Genomic DNA, 18277 nt, shown 5'->3' with positions numbered 1-18277 from the left:
TAGCTGGGGAAATAGGAAGGCGGAGAATTAATCCATGCATCGTGTTTTGATTATTTTGATAGACTTCTAAGTGATTTCATTCCATTTCTATATGCTGTAGATTTTTAATTGCCCCTCCTTTTGGGTCTTGATCAAGAGAGAAAAAAAATGGTATAAATATAACATGATTATTTTAAAAACCAACATGTTTATTAACTCTTTTCCACAATGTACCATTGAGAAATTGCCCAATACATCACCGATACCACCAATCGATCTATTAAAACAGCCCTCCCCTCCGTCTAAAAACATTGATCATGACATTTTGAAATGTTAAGTGTAGTTGGATAGAACTTACTCAACCTTGAAGCCATTTCAAAGCTCTCTGTTTGAGCATTGATGGCATGATCGTCAGCATAGAGGAAACTCTCTGCCCCTTCTGGCAGTGGCTGGTCATTGGTGGTTTTTCTGTACATTATAGCTGTATTCTCAATTCGCTTCTGACGTGATCTATATGAATAAAAATGTAGTATTGTCGAAGGCTTTCGTGGCCGGAATCACTGGGTTGTTGTACGTTTTTCCGGGTTACAATCAGGCACATCTAATCACCTCTCAAAGTAAGATTCCCCCAGGCACTGCCAAGCCATCAAACGTTAATTAAGGTGGTCAGTTGAAACATTCACACCTAGCTCCAGAAGACAAGAGTCCTTTGTCCCACCCTGGCCATTCCACAGATATATAAACCCAGTTCCAACAGAGAGTAAACAATCAGGCACATCTAATCACCTCTCAACAAAAGATTCCCCTAGGCACTGCCAAGCCATCAAACATTAATTAAGGTGGTCAGTTGAAACATTCACACCTAGCTCCAGAAGTCAAGAGTCCTTTGTCCCACCCTGGCCATTCCACAGATATATCAACCCAGTTCCAACAGAGAGTAAACAATCAGGCACATCAAATCACCTCTCAACAAAAGATTCCCCCAGGCACTGCCAAGCCATCAAACGTTAATTAAGGTGGTCAGTTGAAACATTCACACCTAGCTCCAGAAGTCAAGAGTCCTTTGTCCCACCCTGGCCATTCCACAGATATATCAACCCAGTTCCAACAGAGAGTAAACAATCAGGCACATCTAATCACCTCTCAACAAAAGATTGCTCCAGGCACTGCCAAGCCATCAAATGCTAATCAAGGTGGTCAGTTGAAACATTCACACCTAGCTCCAGCAGACAAGAGTCCTTTGTCCCACCCTGGCCATTCCACAGATATATAAACCCATTTTCCTACTTCCAACAGACCTCACTACCTCTGAGGATGCTTGCCATAGATGCAGGCGAAACGTCAGGAGAGAATGCCTCTAGAACATGGCCATATAGCCCAGAAAAACCTACAACAACCCTAAAAATGTATTATTGAAAGCTTTCATGGCTGGAATCACTGGGACAGTGGTTGAGGACAATTTCAACAGAAAGGAAGAAACCATGAAAATGAACAAAATCTGGCAACCAGTATTAAAAAACTCAAAAATTACAACAGCAAAACAACACAGAGGAAACAATCAGGCACATCTAATCACCTCTCAACAAAAGATTGCCCCAGGCACAGCCAGGCCATCAAATGCTAATCAAGGTGGTCAGTTGAAACATTCCCACCTAGCTCCAGCAGACAAGAGTCCTTTGTCCTACCCTGGCCATTCCACAGATATATAAACCCATTGTCCTACTTCCAACAGACCTCACTACCTCTGAGGATGCTTGCCATAGATGCAGGTGAAACGTCAGGAGAGAATGCCTCTAGAACATGGCCATATAACCCAGAAAAACCTACAACAACCCTAAAAATGTAGTGTTCGTTTGTGGGATTAACAGAACTCAAAAACCACTGGACGAATTGACACCAAATTTGGACACAATATACCTAACAACCCAATGTATGTCCTTCACTCAAAAAAATTGATTTTGTCATTTGGGAGTTGTAGTTGCTGGGAATTTATAGTTCACCTAAAATCAAACAGCACTCTGAACTCCACCAATGATGGAATTGAACCAAACTTGGCACACAGCACTCCCATGACCAAAAGAAAATACTGGAAGGGTTTGGTGGGCATTGCCCTTGAGTTTGAGAGTTGTAGTTCACCTACATCCAGATAACACTGTGGACTCAAACAATGATGGATCTGGACCAAACTCTACATGAATACTCAATATGCCCAAATGTGAACACTGGTGGAGTTTGGGGAAAATACAATATTGACATTTGAGAGATGTAGTTGCTGGGATTTATAGTTCACCTACAATCACAGAGCATTCTGAACCCCACCAATGATAGAATTGGGCCAAACCTCCCACACAGAAACTCCATGTGGGCCACAGCAACGCATAGCAGGGGACAGCTAGTAAATAAATAATAGTAAAAAACCAATGCAATTACAAAATCCACAGCCATGCAATCTCAGTTCAGAACAAAACAGGAGCTTTTTTGTTGAGTTCCAGGGCCAGAGAAGCAGATGGCGGAAACAGAAGAACGGCCTGCCTCAGGGGAGCGTGCTCGCTCCATCCATGTTCAACATCTACACCAATGACCAGCCATTGCCAGAAGGGACAGAGAGTTTCATCTATGCTGATGATCGTGCCATTACTGCTCAAGCAGGGAGCTTTGAGATGGTTGAACAGAAGCTCTCCGAAGCTCTAGGGGCTCTTACTGCAGGGAAAACCAGCCAATCCCTAACCCATCTAAAACACAGACATGCGCCTTTCACCTTAAGAACAGACAAGCATCCCGAGCTCTGAGGATTCCTGGGAAGGGATCCCACTGGAGCATTGCAACACACCCAAGTACCTGGGAGTCACTCTGGACCGTGCTCTGACCTACAAGAAGCACTGCCTGAACATCAAGCAAAAAGTGGGCGCTAGAAACAACATCATACGAAAGCGGACTGACAACCTGGGGATCACAACCAGATACAGTGAAGGCGTCTGCCCTTGCGCTATGCTACTCTGCTGCTGAGTACGCATGCCCGGTGTGGAACACATCTCACCACGCTAAAACAGTAGATGTGGCTCTTAATGAGACATGCCGCATTATCACGGGGTGCCTGCGCCCCACACCACTGGAGAAATTACACTGCTTAGCCGGAATTGCACCACCTGACATCCACCAGGAAGTAGCAGCCAATAGTGAAAGGACCAAGGCAGAGACATCTCCAGCTCATCCCCTGTTTGGGTATCAGCCAGCACACCAACGACTTAAATCTAGAAATAGTTTTCTAAGATCTACAGGGACACTCGCTGGAACACCTCAGCAAGCGAGAGTCCAAAAGTGGCAGGCCCAAACCCAGCATTTCAATCCATGGCTGATACCAGATGAGAGACTCCCTCCTGGGCACTCAGAAGAAGACTGGGCGACTTGGAAGGCACTGAACAGACTGCGCTCTGGCACCACGAGATGCAGAGCCAACCTCAGGAAACGGGGCCACAAAGTGGAATCCACAACATGCGAGTGTGGAGAAGAGCAAACCACTGACCACCTGCTGCAATGCAACCTGAGCTCTGCCACATGATGCACAATGGAGGACCTTCTTGCGGCAACACCAGAGGCACTCCAAGGGGCCAGATACTGGGCAAAGGACATTTAACCAGCTACCACATTTGGTTTTTGTTGTGTTCCCAATGGCTTGATTTGCTTGAGTGAAGCCTTTGGAAGCAAAGCAAAGGTCAAAGGCAGCCTTGAGGCTTTGGTGCATGGTTGCCAAGTGGCCTCCCAGCCCTTGGAGGACTCAGGCTACGGAGAGGGCTGCCCAGAGCGGCCTGTCCCTCTCTTGCCTGCAGCCTCTATGGCACTCACTTCCAGGAGGGCGGGGCTTGACTGCTTCCCTGGCTGCCACTCCAGTGGCTGCAAAGGCAGAGCGATGGCGCCTGGCCCTTTAAGGCTGGCTGGGACCCTGGCCCTGGTCACAGGTACACTGCCCTGACCCTCTTGCACCCCCAACCCCCCCCCCCCCCCCAGGCTGCTTGGGAAATTTCCTTTTTTGGAATTGCAAGGAATGTTATTATTATTGCTACTAATATTATTTATTGCAATGCCTCAAATCCCCCTACTTGCTTGGGAAAGTTACTTTTTTGGAATTGCAAGGAATGTTATTATTATTACTACTCAAACTGTTTATTGCAATGTCTCAAATCCCCCTACTTGCTTGGGAAAGTTACTTTTTGGAATTGCAAGGCCCAGGTCTTCCAAGAAGCTTGCAGGAATGTTATTATTATTAATACTACTAAAATTATTTATTGCAATGCCTCAAATCCCCCAAATTGCTTGGGAAAGTTACTTTTGTGGAATTGCAAGGAATATTATTATTATTGCTACTCAAATTATTTATTGCAATGCCTCAAATCCCCCAAATTGCTTGGGGAAGTTACTTTTGTGGAATTGCAAGGAATATTATTATTATTGCTACTCAAATTATTTATTGCAATGCCTCAAATCCCCCAAATTGCTTGGGGAAGTTACTTTTTTGGAATTGCAAGGAATGTTATTAATATTACTACTAAAATTATTTATTGCAATGCCTCAAATCCCCCTACTTGCTTGGGGAAGTTACTTTTGTGGAATTGCAAGGAATGTTGTTATTATTATTACTACTCAATTATTTATTGCAATGCCTCAAATCCCCCAAATTGCTTGGGGAAGTTACTTTTTTGAAATTGCAAGGAATATTATTAATATTATTACTACTAAGATTATTTATTGCAATGCCTCAAATCCCCCAAATTGATTGGGGAAGTTACTTTGTTTGGAATTGCAAGGAATGGTATTATTATTACTACTAAAACTATTTATTGCAATGCCTCAAATCCCCCAAATTGCTTGGGAAAGTTACCTTTTTCAGAATTGCAAGGAATGTTATTATTATTACTACTAAAATTATTTATTGCAATGCCTCAAACCTCCCAAATTGCTTGGGAAAGTTACTTTTTTGGAATTGCAAAGAATGTTATTATTACTATCATTACTAAAATTATTTATTGCAATGCCTCAAATCCCCTAAATTGCTTGGGAAAGTTACTTTTTTTTGGAATTGCAAGGGCTAGGTCTATTGACAAGCTGGAATGTGTCCAGAGGAGGGCGACTCAAATGATCAAGGGTCTGGAGAACAAGCCCTATGAGGAGCGGCTTAAGGAGCTGGGCATGTTTAGCCTGAAGAAGAGAAGGCTGAGAGGAGACATGATAGCCATGTATAAATATGTGAGAGGAAGTCATAGGGAAGAGGGAGCAGATCAAGGATCTGGAGAACAAGCCCTATGAGGAGCGGCTTAAGGAGCTGGGCATGTTTAGCCTGAAGAAGAGAAGGCTGAGAGGAGATATGATGAGAGCCATGTATAAATATGTGAGAGGAAGCCACAGGGAGGAGGGAGCGAGCTTGTTTTCTGCTTCCCTGGAGACTAGGACGCAATGGAGCCATGGCTTCAAACTACAAGAGAGGAGATTCCACCTGAACATGAGGAAGAACTTCCTGACTGTGAGAGCCGTTCAGCAGTGGAACTCTCTGCCCCGGAGGGAGTGTGGTGGAGGTTCCTTCTTTGGAAGTTTTTAAACAGAGGCTGGATGGCCATCTGTCAGGGGTGCTTTGAATGCAATATTCCTGCTTCTTAGCAGAATGGGGTTGGACTGGATGGCCCAGGAGGTCTCTTCCAACTCTTTGATTCTATTATTCTTCCAAGAAGCTTGGAGTATTATTTGTGTTGTAATGCCTCAAGTCTTCCAAATTGCTTGGGAAAGTTAAATTTTTGCAATTGCAAGGCCTAAATTTGGAGTAGTATTATTATTTATTGCAATGCCTCTAATCTCACTAGGGGCCTGGAAAAGTTCCTTTTTTGGAATTGCAAAGCCTAAGGTCTTCCAAGAAGCTTGAGGGAGTATTATTATTATTATTATTTATTGCAATTCCTCAAGAGGCTTAGGAAAGTTACTTTTTGGAATTTCAAGACTTAAGGTCCTCCCAAGAAGCTTGGAGTATTAGTATTGTGTTGAAGGTTTTCATGGCCGGAATCACTGGTGTGCTGAGAGTTTTCCAGGCTGTCTGGCCATGTTCCAGAAGCATTCTTTCCTGATGTTTCTCCAACAATTACAGCAGGCATCTTCAGAGGTTGAGGGGTCTGTTGAAAACTAGGCAAATGGGGTTTATGTATATTTTCCACTCTGGACATGCCATAGATATATAAACCCCACTTGCCCCATTTCCAGCAGAAATGCAAAGGCCCTTGCTCCCCCAATCTGCCTGGGAAAAGAAGGACCTTTGGACCCAATAGAAGCATTCTGGCTGCCGTGAAGCATGTGCGCAGACCCACCAAGCCACAGAGGAGGAGCCTTTGCAGGACACAAAAACAAGCCTAGAGAGACAAACATAGGTGATTTTCCTATAGAGCAGTGTTTCTCAATGTGGGGGTCACAAGGGGGGTCACAAGGGGGTGTCAGAGGGGTCACCAAAGACCATCAGAAAACACAGTATTTTCTGTTCGTCATGGGAGTTCTGTGTGGGAAGCTTGGCCCAATTCTATTGTTGGTGAGGTTCAGAATGCTGTTTGATTTTAGGTTAACTATAAATCCCAGCAACTACAGCTCCCAAATGTCAAGGTCTATTTTCCCCAAACTCCACCAGTGTTCACATTGGAGCATATTGAGTATTTGTGCCATGTTTGGTCCAGATACATCATTGTTTGTGTTCACAGTGCTCTCTGGATGTAGGTGAGCTACAGCTCCCAAACTCAAGGTCAATGCCCACCAAACTCTTCCAGTATTTTCTTTTGGTCATGAGAGTTATGTGTGTCAAGTCTGGGTCAATTGCATTGTTGGTGGAGTTCAGAATGCTCTTTTAATTTAAATGAACCATAAATCCCAGCAACTACAACTCCCAAATGACAAAATCAATCCCCCTCCCAACCCCACCAGTATTCAAATGTGGGCGTATCGGGTATTTGTGCTAAATTTGGTCCAGTGAATGAAAATACATCCTGCATATCAGATATTTACATTATGATTCACAATAGCAAAATGATAGTTGTGAAGTCGCAACAAAAATAATGTTGTGGTTGTGGGTCACTACAAGATGAGGAACTGCATTAAGGGGTCGCAGCATTAGGAAGGTCGAGAACCACTGATCTATAGCATCTGTCTACCATATCTGTCTGCTTATCTATCTATCTATTGCATCTTTCTACTCTTTTGCATCTCTCTATCTACCATATCTATCTATTGCATCTGTCTGTCTGTCTATCTGTCTACCATATCTATCTGTTGCATCTCTCTACCATATCTACCTATATATCTATTTGTTGTATCTATTTACCCTATCAGTCTTATTGCATCTCTTTATCTGTTTACTCTATCTGTGTATCTGTTTCATCAATCTATCTATTGCATATATCTATCTATCCTATCTATCTATTGCATCTATCTACTCTAATAATAATAATAATAATAATAATAATAATAATAATAATGCTGTGTTTATAACCCACCCTCTCTCCCTGAAGTGACTCAAGGACAGTTTCCAAAGTATAACAAACAATGGCATATATTCCATGACAAGAACATGCAAACAACAATCAAGACGAAACATGGACTGAAATAAACTAAATATAACTTATACACAACCAAATTTAACTAAGTATGAACTGAATGAACACAATTAAAACCGGGCTTTAGCACAGCTGGTAAATCACCAGCAATGATAAGATCTACCAGCTGAAAGGTCGCCAGTTCAAAGCCCCAGGTTGGCGTGAGCTCCCAACTGTCCGCCCAGCTCACTGTTTACCTAAGCAGTTCGAAAACAGCTTAGAGCTGTAAGTAGAGAAATTAAGAACTGCTGAAAAGCCAGAGATCTATTATAGGACACCATAAAGAAAAAGATCAGAAAATACCCGGTGACCAAAAGGAAGGATGAAAACCTGATGGCTCTTCGTCACAAATGGAGCAACAGAACCCCCCTGTGGCTGAATTCGAGCACAACCTCCAAGGCGCCAAAAAGCTGGACGTTGACATAATTACCTCCTTTCTATTCTGTCTGTCTCTGCCCTGTTTGTCCAAACAGCATTGAATATAAATAGTGTTGTTGTTGTTATTATTAATATAAAAGATCAGACCAATTAAAACACAATACATTCAAAGCATAATAGTGTATATCACAACAGTGGGTTGGGGTAGTTACCCAGTGTCAAGGCGAGGGTGTATGTAGAGTATGCTAATCCATCATACCTGTGTTGCATCTCTCTCTTTATCTACCTGCCTACCTTATCTCTGTATCTCTCTCACCTGGCTGTCCTTGAGCCGTGCCTTCCTCTCTTTCGCAGGGGGTGGCAGTGGCATTGGCCGCGCGGTCTGCTCCCGCCTGGCCAGGGAAGGGGCCTCGGTGGCCATTGCTGACCGCGACGAAGCCGGGGCCCAAGGGACACTGCAGGGGCTGCCGGCGGGGGACCACCAGGCCTGGCCCCTGGACGTTGGGAGCGCAGGCAGCGTGACCACTCTCATGGCCCACATCCAGGTGAGCACCCTTGGGGCAGTGGCAGCACGGGAATACATTACTCTACATGGGGTTGCCTTTGAAGACTGTTCAGAAACTCCAGCTAATCCAATGGGCAGCAGCCAGATTACTCACTGGAGCGGGATACATGGAGCATACCACCCCCCTGTTGTGTCAGCTCCACTGGCTGCCAGCCCACTTCCAAACACAATTCAAAGTGCTGGTCTTGGCCTATATGGTTCCGGCCCGGCTTACTTGTCCAAGCGTATCTCCCTCTATGTCCTGTCTCAAACTTTAAGATCATCTGGGGAGGCCCTGCTCTCGCTCCCACCTTCTTCGCAGATGTGTGTGGCAGGGACGAGAGACAGGGCCTTCTCGGTGGTGGCCCCCCACCTGTGGAACACTCTCCCCAGCGAAATTAGGTCAGCTCCATCCATCCTTTCCTTTAGGTAGAAGCTCAAAACATGATTTTGGGACGAGGCGTTTGGGTAAAAGGCTTGTTTTAGAACGGACTATGGACAGGCTTTGGACTGGGTTGTGGGTCGCTGAATTGGACTCGGATCTGGCAATGTAATGATTTTGTAATGAAATCTGGAGGATTTATTGGTTTTATGATGTTCTTATTGATGTTATTATGTAGTGAATTTTTATCTATGTTTAAATATTTTATGGGCATTGAATTGTGCCGTTCTGTAATCCACCCAACCCCTTTGTGCCAGGCAGAAAGCCCCCTGGCTCAAGACCCCCAGAGAAGGGAGGCAGGCTGGCTGTGTTCTGCTAGAGTTGGAAGGGATAGGAAATGGCTTTGCTGGGGGTCAGCTGGGACTTGAGAAATCCCACTTGGAATCCCAGAGCTGGAAGGGTCCCCCAAAGGTCACCCAGTCTCACCCCCATCTAAGCCCTCCCAACAGATGGCCCCTGCTCCAGATCTGCTTGCCTTAAAGTGGGGGAGTTCCTCTGCGAGGCTTCACCTTTAACCCGCTTCTGCCCCCAGACCCACTTCTCCCGCCCAGCCAACGTCTGCGTCAACTGCGCCGGCATCACGATGGACGAGTTCCTGCTCCGGCAGACGGAGGAGGCCTTTGACGCCGTGCTGCGGGTCAACCTCAAGGTGGGTGCTTTTGCAAACAGAAGGGACCTTAGTCGGGAGAGATGTGTAGATACAGGATGGGAGAGACCTGGCTTGAGTCTAAGGCAGTGGTTCTCAACCTTCGTAATGCTGCAACCCCTTAATACAGTGCCTCATGTTGTGGTGACCCCCAACCATAAAATTATTATTATTGCTACTTCCTAATTGTAATTGTGTTACTGTTATGAATCATAATGTAAAAATCTGAAATGCAGGATGTATTTTCATTCACTGGACCAAATTTGGCACAAATACCCAACAACAGCGCTCCATGCCATCATGTCAGCCACATGACCTTGGGGGTGTCTATGGACAACACTGGCTCTTTGGCCTAGAAATTGAGCACCAACTCCCAGACTTGGACATGATTGGACTTAATGTCAAGGGAAAACTTTTACCTTACGTTACCCAATATGCCCAAATTTGAATACTGGTGGGGTTGGAGGGAAAATTGATTATGTCATTTGGGAGTTGTAGTTGCTGGGATTTATAGTTCACCTACAATTAAAGAGCATTTTGAACTCCACCAATGATGGAATTGGACCAAACTTGGCACACAGAACTCCCACAACCAACGAAAAATACTGGAAGGGTTTGGTGAGCACTGACCTTGAGTTTGGGAGTTGTAGTTCACCTGCATCCAGAGAGCATTGCAGACTCAAACAATGATGGATCTGGACCAAACTTGGCACAGATACTCAATATGCCCCAATGTGAACACTGGTGGAGTTTGAGGGAAATAGTCCTTGACATTTTGGAGATGCAGATGCTGGGATTTATAGTTCACCTGCAACGAAGAGCCCTCGCCTGCTCCGCACCCCTGCCTGCGGAGGGAAGCGGAAGCTGAAGGTGAGTCAAGGGTGGGATGCTCTGGCTGCAAAGGCCAAGGCTGTGTCAAGAGGGAGGAAAGTCACAGTGTGACTTAGATAAATAGGTCTTTCTGTTGGGAGGGATCGGGTGGTGGCTGGACTGGATGGCCTTTGGGGGCCCCTCCTGACTCTGCGATTCCTCTTCCAGGGGACCTTCCTGGTGACGCAGGCCGTGGCCCGGGCCCTGGTGGAGAGCGGCACCTCCGGAGGGGGCTCCATCGTCAACATGGGGAGCATCGTGGGAAAGGTGCCCTCCGTCGTCCTCTCTGGCCTTGCAAATCCAGACCGCCCTTGTGCCTCTGGGTCGCAACCCCTATAGCAGGCCTAAGGCCAATCAGTGGGGTTCTGTATCCGAGCCAAGACTCGAACCCGGGTCTCCATAGCTGTGGCCCAGCGCTCCAACCCCTGTGCCATTCCCATGGGTTGAAACAGAGACCTTAAGACCCCCGGGGCTCTCTTGGTGGAGACCCCTCCCCCTTGCCAGACACCTCTTCCTTTGTGCAGGTGGGGAACCTGGGCCAGGTGAACTACGCCGCCTCCAAGGCCGGAGTGGAGGCCCTCTCCAAGACGGCGGCCAAGGAGCTGGCCAGGTCAGTCCAGGAGGGGCCCCGGGGGGAAATTTGGGTGGTAAATAACCCCAGAGATGCATTGCTGGGAGTGTTTAGGACTGTATGGCCATGTTCCAGCAGCATTCTCTCCTAATAGAGAAATAGAAAGATGCAATAGATAGCTATGGTAGATAGATATATGCAATAGACAGATGCGATAGATACAGATAGAGATATATAGATATTGTATTGTCGAAGGCTTTCATAGCCAGAATCACTGGGTTGTTGTAGGTTTTTTTGGGCTATATGGCCATGTTCTAGAGGCATTCTCTCCTGACGTTTCGCCTGCATCTATGGCAAGCATCCTCAGAGGTAGTGAGGTCTGTTGGAACTAGGGAAAAGGGTTTATATATCTGTGGAAAGACCAGGGTGGGACAAAGGACTCTTGTCTGCTGGAGCTAGGTGTGAATGTTTCAACTGAACACCTAGAATCATAGAATCAAAGAGTTGGAAGAGACCTCATGGGCCATCATCCAGCCCAACCCCATTCTGCCAAGAAGCAGGAATATTGCATTCAAATCACCCCTGACAGATGGCCATCCAGCCCCTGTTTAAAAGCTTCCAAAGAAGGAGCCTCCACCACACTCCCTCCGGGGCAGAGAGTTCCACTGCTGAACGGCTCTCACAGTCAGGAAGTTCTTCCTCGTGTTCAGATGGAATCTCCTCTCTTGTAGTTTGAAGCCATTGTCCCATTGCGTCCTAGTCTCCAAGGAAGCAGAAAACAAGCTTGCTCCCTCCTCCTCCCTGTGGCTTCCTCTCACATATTTATACATGGCTATCATATCTCCTCTCAGCCTTCTCTTCTTCAGGCTAAACATGCCCAGCTCCTTAAGCCGCTCCTCATAGGGCTTGTTCTCCAGACCCTTGATCATTTTAGTCGCCCTCCTCTGGACACATTCCAGCTTGTCAATATCTCTCTTGAATTGTGGTGCCCAGAATTGGACACAATATTCCAGGTCACGTGGTCTAACCGAAGCGGAATAGAGCATGGGGAGCATGACTTCCCTAGATCTAGACACTAGGCTCCTCTTGATGCAGGCCAAAATCCCATTGGCTTTTTTTGCCGCCACATCACATTCCTCGCTCATGTTTAACTTGTTGTCCACGAGGACTCCAAGATCTTTTTCACATGTACTGCTCTCGAACCAGGCCTCGTCCCCCATTTTATATTTGATTTCCTGGCAGTGCCTGGAGCAATCTTTTGTTGAGAGGTGATTAGGTGTCCTTGTATGTTTGCTCTCTGTTGTTTTGCTGTTGTAATTTTAGAGTTTTTAAATACTGGTAGCCAGATGTTGTTCATTTTCATGGTCTCTTCCTTTCTGTTGAAATTGTCCACATGCTTGTGGATTTCAATGGCTTCTCTGTGTAGTCTGACATGGTGGTTGTTAGAGTGGTCCAGCATTTCTGTGTTCTCAAATAATCTGATGTGTCAATATATAGACATTGTCGAAGGCTTTCATTGCCAGGATCAGTGGGTCGCCGTGAGTTTTCCGGGCCGTATGGACGTGTTCCAGGAGCATCTGTAGCAAGCATCTTCAGAGCTTCTGTTGGCAGTGAGGCAAGTGGAGTGTTTACAGTGTTCCCTCGCTACTTCGTGGTTCGCTTTCCGCGGACTCGCTGTTTCGCGGTTAAAAAAAAATGAATTTAAAATAGAGAAGTACAAGTAGCGAGGGAACACTGAGTAGAAAGGCCCCGCCAATGCGCTCTGGATGCAGATCTGATGGCGGCAGTGATAGCGTAAGCTCAGCCTCCTCGCTCTCTTTACCTTCCTCCTCCACAGCACCTCTCACTCACTCACTCACTCACTCACTCTCTCACTCACCCAATCAGCGGGAAGGAAGGCACCAAGGAGGAGGAAGGTAAATAGGTTCTTCTTTTTCCCTCCTCACCCTCTTTACCTTCCTCCTTCTCCTCCTCCTCGGCGCCCCCCTTCCCATCAACAGGCCCAGACCGGGCCGGGCTTGTTGGTGGGAAGGAAGGCGCCAAGGAAAAGGAGGAGGAAGGTGAAGAGGGAAAAAGAGCAGCAGCCCGTGCCGGGCTTGTTGGTGGGAAGCCTTCAACAATAAACCGTAGAGCCGCCCAGGAGAATTCATAGAGAGCAGAGCATGCTTCTGTAGGCTCCCGTAAGTCCTCCAGACGCTTTGTCGCCTTTGGGGGAGATAAAGTGGAGTATAAATATTATCATCATCATTATCATCACCATCACCAGCAATGATAAGATCTACCAACCGAAATGTTGCCAGTTCGAAGCTCCGGGTCGGCGTGAGCACCTGACTGTCAGCCCAGCTTACTGTTTACCTAAGCAGTTAGAAAACATCTTTTGCTGTAAGTAGAGAAATAAGGAACCTCTTCACAAGCAAGGGAGGTATAAAAGAAAAAAAGAACAGAAAATGCCCGATGAGCAAAAGGAAGGAAGAAGTCCTGATGGCTCTTCGTCATAGAGGATAGAGCAACAGCACCCCCTTGTGGCTGGATTTGAGCAAAACCTCTTATGTGCCAAAAAGCTGGACGTCAACACAACATACCTCCTTTCTGTTCTGTCTGTCTCTGTCCTGTCTGTCCAAAATGGTACTGAATGTTTGCCATGTAATTGTACCGTGATCCGCCCCGAGTCCCTTTGGGGAGATAGGGTGGAATATAAGTCAAGTTGTTGTTATTCTTATTATTATCTAATTTATTTCCATTTTTCATGGATCGTGATTGAGAATTTATGGCAACCTCACCGTCTTTTAAATGCATTTTGATATGTACTTTTTCCCATCTAATGTTGTGAATGACACAACAGGGTCCAATCGTATTTTTTCTTTTAAACTTTGTATTCGTTGTGCATTTGCATGGCTTTAATTGGCATTGCGTGCCTGGCTCGAGAGAAGAAAGGGGGCTGGACTGGATGGCCTTTAGAGACCCCTTCCAACTCTAGGGTTCTGTAGTTATGGTTTAGCTGCCTTGGGTCCCTCATTGATAAGAAAGGTGGAATACAAAACATAATAAACGGATCACACACACACCCCAATCCGGTGCTTCCTTGCAGGTACGGCATCCGCTGCAACACGGTGCTCCCGGGCTTCATCCGCTCGCCCATGACGGACAAGGTCCCCCAGAAGGTCCTGGACAAGGTCAGCACCAGAGTGGACCCTGGCTTTAATGGGGAAGAGCTGTTGGGCAGGCCCACAAAGCCACGAACTACGTATTCCAACTCTTGAGTGGCAGCGGAGCAGAGCTCTGGGTTTGAATTCTCTCATTGTGACCGGTGTTCCTAACCTGGATTCTTTTTCTCTCCCCTTCCCTTCCCAGTTTGCATCCATGGTGCCTCTGGGCCGACTGGGAGACCCTGAAGGTCAGCCACAACTCCAGCTTGTTGTTGTTGTTGAAATAAGCTTTTCCATAAAACAAATAAAGTTCAACCTTCACACTGGAGTTTCATGCACGAGGCCTTCTCACACTGAGGTCTATCTCACACTCTGAGGCATTCTCTCACACAGAGAGGCTTCTCTCACACTGAGAGCTCTCTTGGATTGAGCCACAGGTACTCCTGAACTGCAGCTTTTGCTGACACACACGAGGCCTTCTTATACCAAGGCCTACCTCACATTGTGAGGCCTATTCTCTCACTGAGGCATTATCTCACACAGAGAGGCTTCTCTCACACTGAGAGCTCTCTCGGACTGTGGCGTTGCTAAACCACAGGCATGTCTGAACTGTAGCTTTTGCTGACACGCACAAAGCCTTCTCATACCGAGGCATACCTCACACTCTGAGGCCTTTTCTCCCATTGAGGCATTCTCTCACACCTCAAGCTCTCTCGGACTGAGGCGTTGCTAAGCCACAGGTATGCCTGAACTGCAGCTTTTGCTGACACACACGAGACCTTCTCATACTGAGGCCTACCTTACACTCTGAGGCCTATTCTCCCACTGAGGCGTTCTCTCACACACAGAGGCTTCTCTCACACTGAGAGCTCTCTCGGACTGAGGCGTTGCTAAGCCACAGACATGCCTGAACTGCATCTTTTGCTGACACACACAAAGCCTCATACCGAGGCATACCTCACACTCTTGAGGCCTTTTCTCCCATTGAGGCATTCTCTCACACAGAGAGGCTTCTCTCACACTGCAAGCTCTCTTGGACTGAGGCGTTGCTAAGCCACAGGTATGCCTGAACTGCAGCTTTTGCTGACACACATTAGGCCTTTTCATACCAAGGCATAGCTCACACTCTGAGGCCTATTCTCCCACTGAGGTGTTCTCACACACAGAGGCTTTTTTCACACTGAGAGCTCTCTCACACTGAGGCATTGCTAAGCCACAGCCACGCCTGCTGACACACAGGAGGCCTTCTCATACCGAGGCCTCCCTCACACTCCGAGGCCTATTCTCCCACTGAGGCATTCTCACACAGGCTTCTGTCACACTGAGAGCTCTCTCGGACTGCGACGTTGCTAAGCCACAGGCACAGCCTGCTTATATTGAACCACAGCTTTTCTGAGTCTCTGCATGCATTTAACCCTTTCAGTGCCTCAGTCAAATTTTTGTAATTAAAAATACCTTGTTAATTTCAATGTTTCTGACATATCCTGTCCTATTGTCAATTGATGTTGAGCGTTGGCTGTTTCCTCCTCTTTCCCTAAAAGACGTGGCAGACGTCTGCGCCTTCCTGGCCTCGGAGGAGAGCCGCTACATCACCGGAGCCAGCATCGAGGTCACAGGTGGGATGCTTTGGAGGGGGCTGGCCCTTTAAGAGGGAGCCCTAATGGGGGCCTGTATGGGGTCGGCCATGATAATGCTCCTCTCCCTTCTTTCCTCTGCAGGAGGCCTGTTCATCTGACCTCCCCGTGTCTCGTCTTCTGAAGACTGTGATGCAGAGAGACTGCTTCCCTCCAATAAGGGACCTTTGCATACTCTTTATGGATGATTACCTGCGTGGCAGGACAATTTTGAATGCAATTGGAAACTGATTGATTATACAAGTGTTTTGGAGGGTGTGTTTGGGTCCCAAAGGTTGTTCTTGGGCTTCTCCCCAAAAGCTGCATTTAGACCAAGAGGGCCAAGTGGATGGCCATCTTTGGGGAGGGATTGGGCGGTGCCTTCCTTAATGGCAGAAGGGTCAGGCTGGATGAGCCTTGGGAGCCCCTTCCAACACCGTGATTCTCCGTGCGGTTTCTCAACTGAGAAACTTTGAGTCGTGTTTACCTGATCATTTCACGTGCCTTTGGATGGACAGACCTGCGAATCCATTACAATGAGATAAATGTGCACTCAGGGATGATGATGATGAGGATGATGATGATAACAATAAACATAATAACCACACAATTGTGAATGCCGTTTTTGGGGAGCACCAAGGAGACAGTGGAACTGAAGATGGGCAGAAATCAGGGAATGCTCCGCAGAAATAAATAAATAATAAACGTTATTTATCTCCCCCGACGGGGACTCAGAGCGGCTTACATGGGGCCAAGCCCAAACAACATATTACAATACAAAAATACAAATTGCAATAAAATAAACAACATAACAATAAAGTATAAAACATCAAAGCATATAAACAATATACACAAAACATAGAAACCAAACATAATGACAGAGTGGGCTGCATGTACATAAAATGATTTAAAAACACAGGGTGAGATTTTTCTTTTATTTATTGTGTCATCAGCAACTAGACATTTGTATTACATTTTTAACAATAACAAACAGACAAAACAAGAATTTGCAAGTTTGGTAGTTGATTAAATGTCCTTTGACCAGTATCTGGCCCCTTGGAGTGCTTCTGCAAGAAGGTCCTCCCTTGTGCATGTGGCAGAGCTCAGGGTGCATTGCACCAGGTGGTCAGTGGTTTGCTCTTCTCCACACTCGCATGTCATGGATTCCACTTTCTTAAGGTTGGCTCTGCATCTCGTGGTGCCAGAGCGCAGTCTGTTCAGCGCCTTCCAAGTCGCCCAATCCTCTGTGTGCCCAGGGGGGAGTCTCTCATTTGGTATCAGCCATTGGTTGAGGTTCTTGGTTTGAGCCTGCCACTTTTGGACTCTCGCTTGCTGAGGTGTTCCAGCAAGTGTCTCTGTAGATCTTAGAAAACTATTTCTTGATTTAAGTCGTTGACGTGCTGGCTAATACCCAAACAAGGGATGGACTGGAGATGTCTCTGCCTTGGTCCTTTCACTACTGAAAGGCCCAAGACCCAGATTGGTTCCACCTGCATTTTTTCAGGTGAACCTTCAGAGATGGAGGTTTGCCGGTGGTAGAAAAATTCTTCTTCTTCTTCTCACTGTGGAAGAACATGCAGGTCAAGAATAGGGCTCCACAGTCACCTACAGACCCACAGCCAGGACACCGACCTTGGCGGACAACTGTACTTGGACAATGAGGGATTGCCTAGGTAAATAAATAAGCAATTCACAGATCTCTATGGGCCACTCTTCTTGCGTTGACATAACTGGTTCCTTCCCTCTCTGCGCACAAACCATTCTTGTCTGAACGCATCTACCCCTACGTCCCATCTCGTAATCTAAGATCATCCGGGGAGGCCCTGCTCTCGCTCCTGTCAATTGCGCAAATGCGTCTGGCAGGGATGAGACAGGGCCTTCTTGGCGGTGGCCCCTCACCTATGGAACACACTCCCAAATGAGATAAGATCTGCTCCCTCCCTCCTGGCTTTCAGAAAGAAATTAAAATCATGGCTTTGGGACCAGGCCTTTGGACAGATGTTTGTAGAGTTTGAAGGACATGGACTAGGATGACAATACTAATGTATTGAATATAGGAACATGGAACAAGGGATTATGAGATTGGATCTTGATTCTACCTACGAGACGCTAATGAGATGTTATAGTTATGCTTAACTGATTGTTTATTATATCACTGTTTTTAACTCTTTTTATGATGTTGAGCACTGAATTTTGCTATTGTTAACCGTTTTGAGTCACCGAAGGGCTGAGAAAAGCGCTATATAAATGAAGTAAATAAAATAATAAAATAAACAAATTCTTGGTGACAATATATGTTTTATTGTGCAATGGAAGTATACAGAGTGTAAAAGAAAGAAACAAAATCCAATGTACATAATACAGATTTATTTATTTATTTATTTATTTTATTTATGCGCTTGTATACCGCTAATATCTCAGCCTAAGTCGGCGACTCATTGCGGTTTACAACACTTAAAAAACAGTATTCAGTTT

At 46.2% G+C, this 18277-nt stretch overlaps 1 protein-coding gene across 1 annotated transcript; it reads left to right on the top strand.

Moving 5' to 3' along the window:
- The first annotated feature begins 3842 nt into the window (after positions 1-3842).
- Positions 3843-16412, top strand: HSD17B8 (hydroxysteroid 17-beta dehydrogenase 8). Its single transcript, XM_060760723.2, has 9 exons — positions 3843-3935; positions 8325-8515; positions 9489-9605; positions 10641-10739; positions 10997-11082; positions 14132-14216; positions 14395-14437; positions 15731-15805; positions 15908-16412. Exons 1-9 carry the CDS (start codon positions 3887-3889, stop codon positions 15922-15924), a joined length of 762 nt encoding a protein of 253 aa, XP_060616706.2. The 5' UTR covers positions 3843-3886; the 3' UTR covers positions 15925-16412.
- The last annotated feature ends 1865 nt before the right edge of the window (positions 16413-18277 follow it).

This window comes from Anolis sagrei, chromosome 2, assembly GCF_037176765.1.
Source record: "Anolis sagrei isolate rAnoSag1 chromosome 2, rAnoSag1.mat, whole genome shotgun sequence".
Lineage (NCBI taxonomy): Eukaryota > Metazoa > Chordata > Lepidosauria > Squamata > Dactyloidae > Anolis > Anolis sagrei.
Note: the sequence above shows the minus strand (reverse complement) of the source record. Positions and strands in the feature narration are given on the sequence as shown.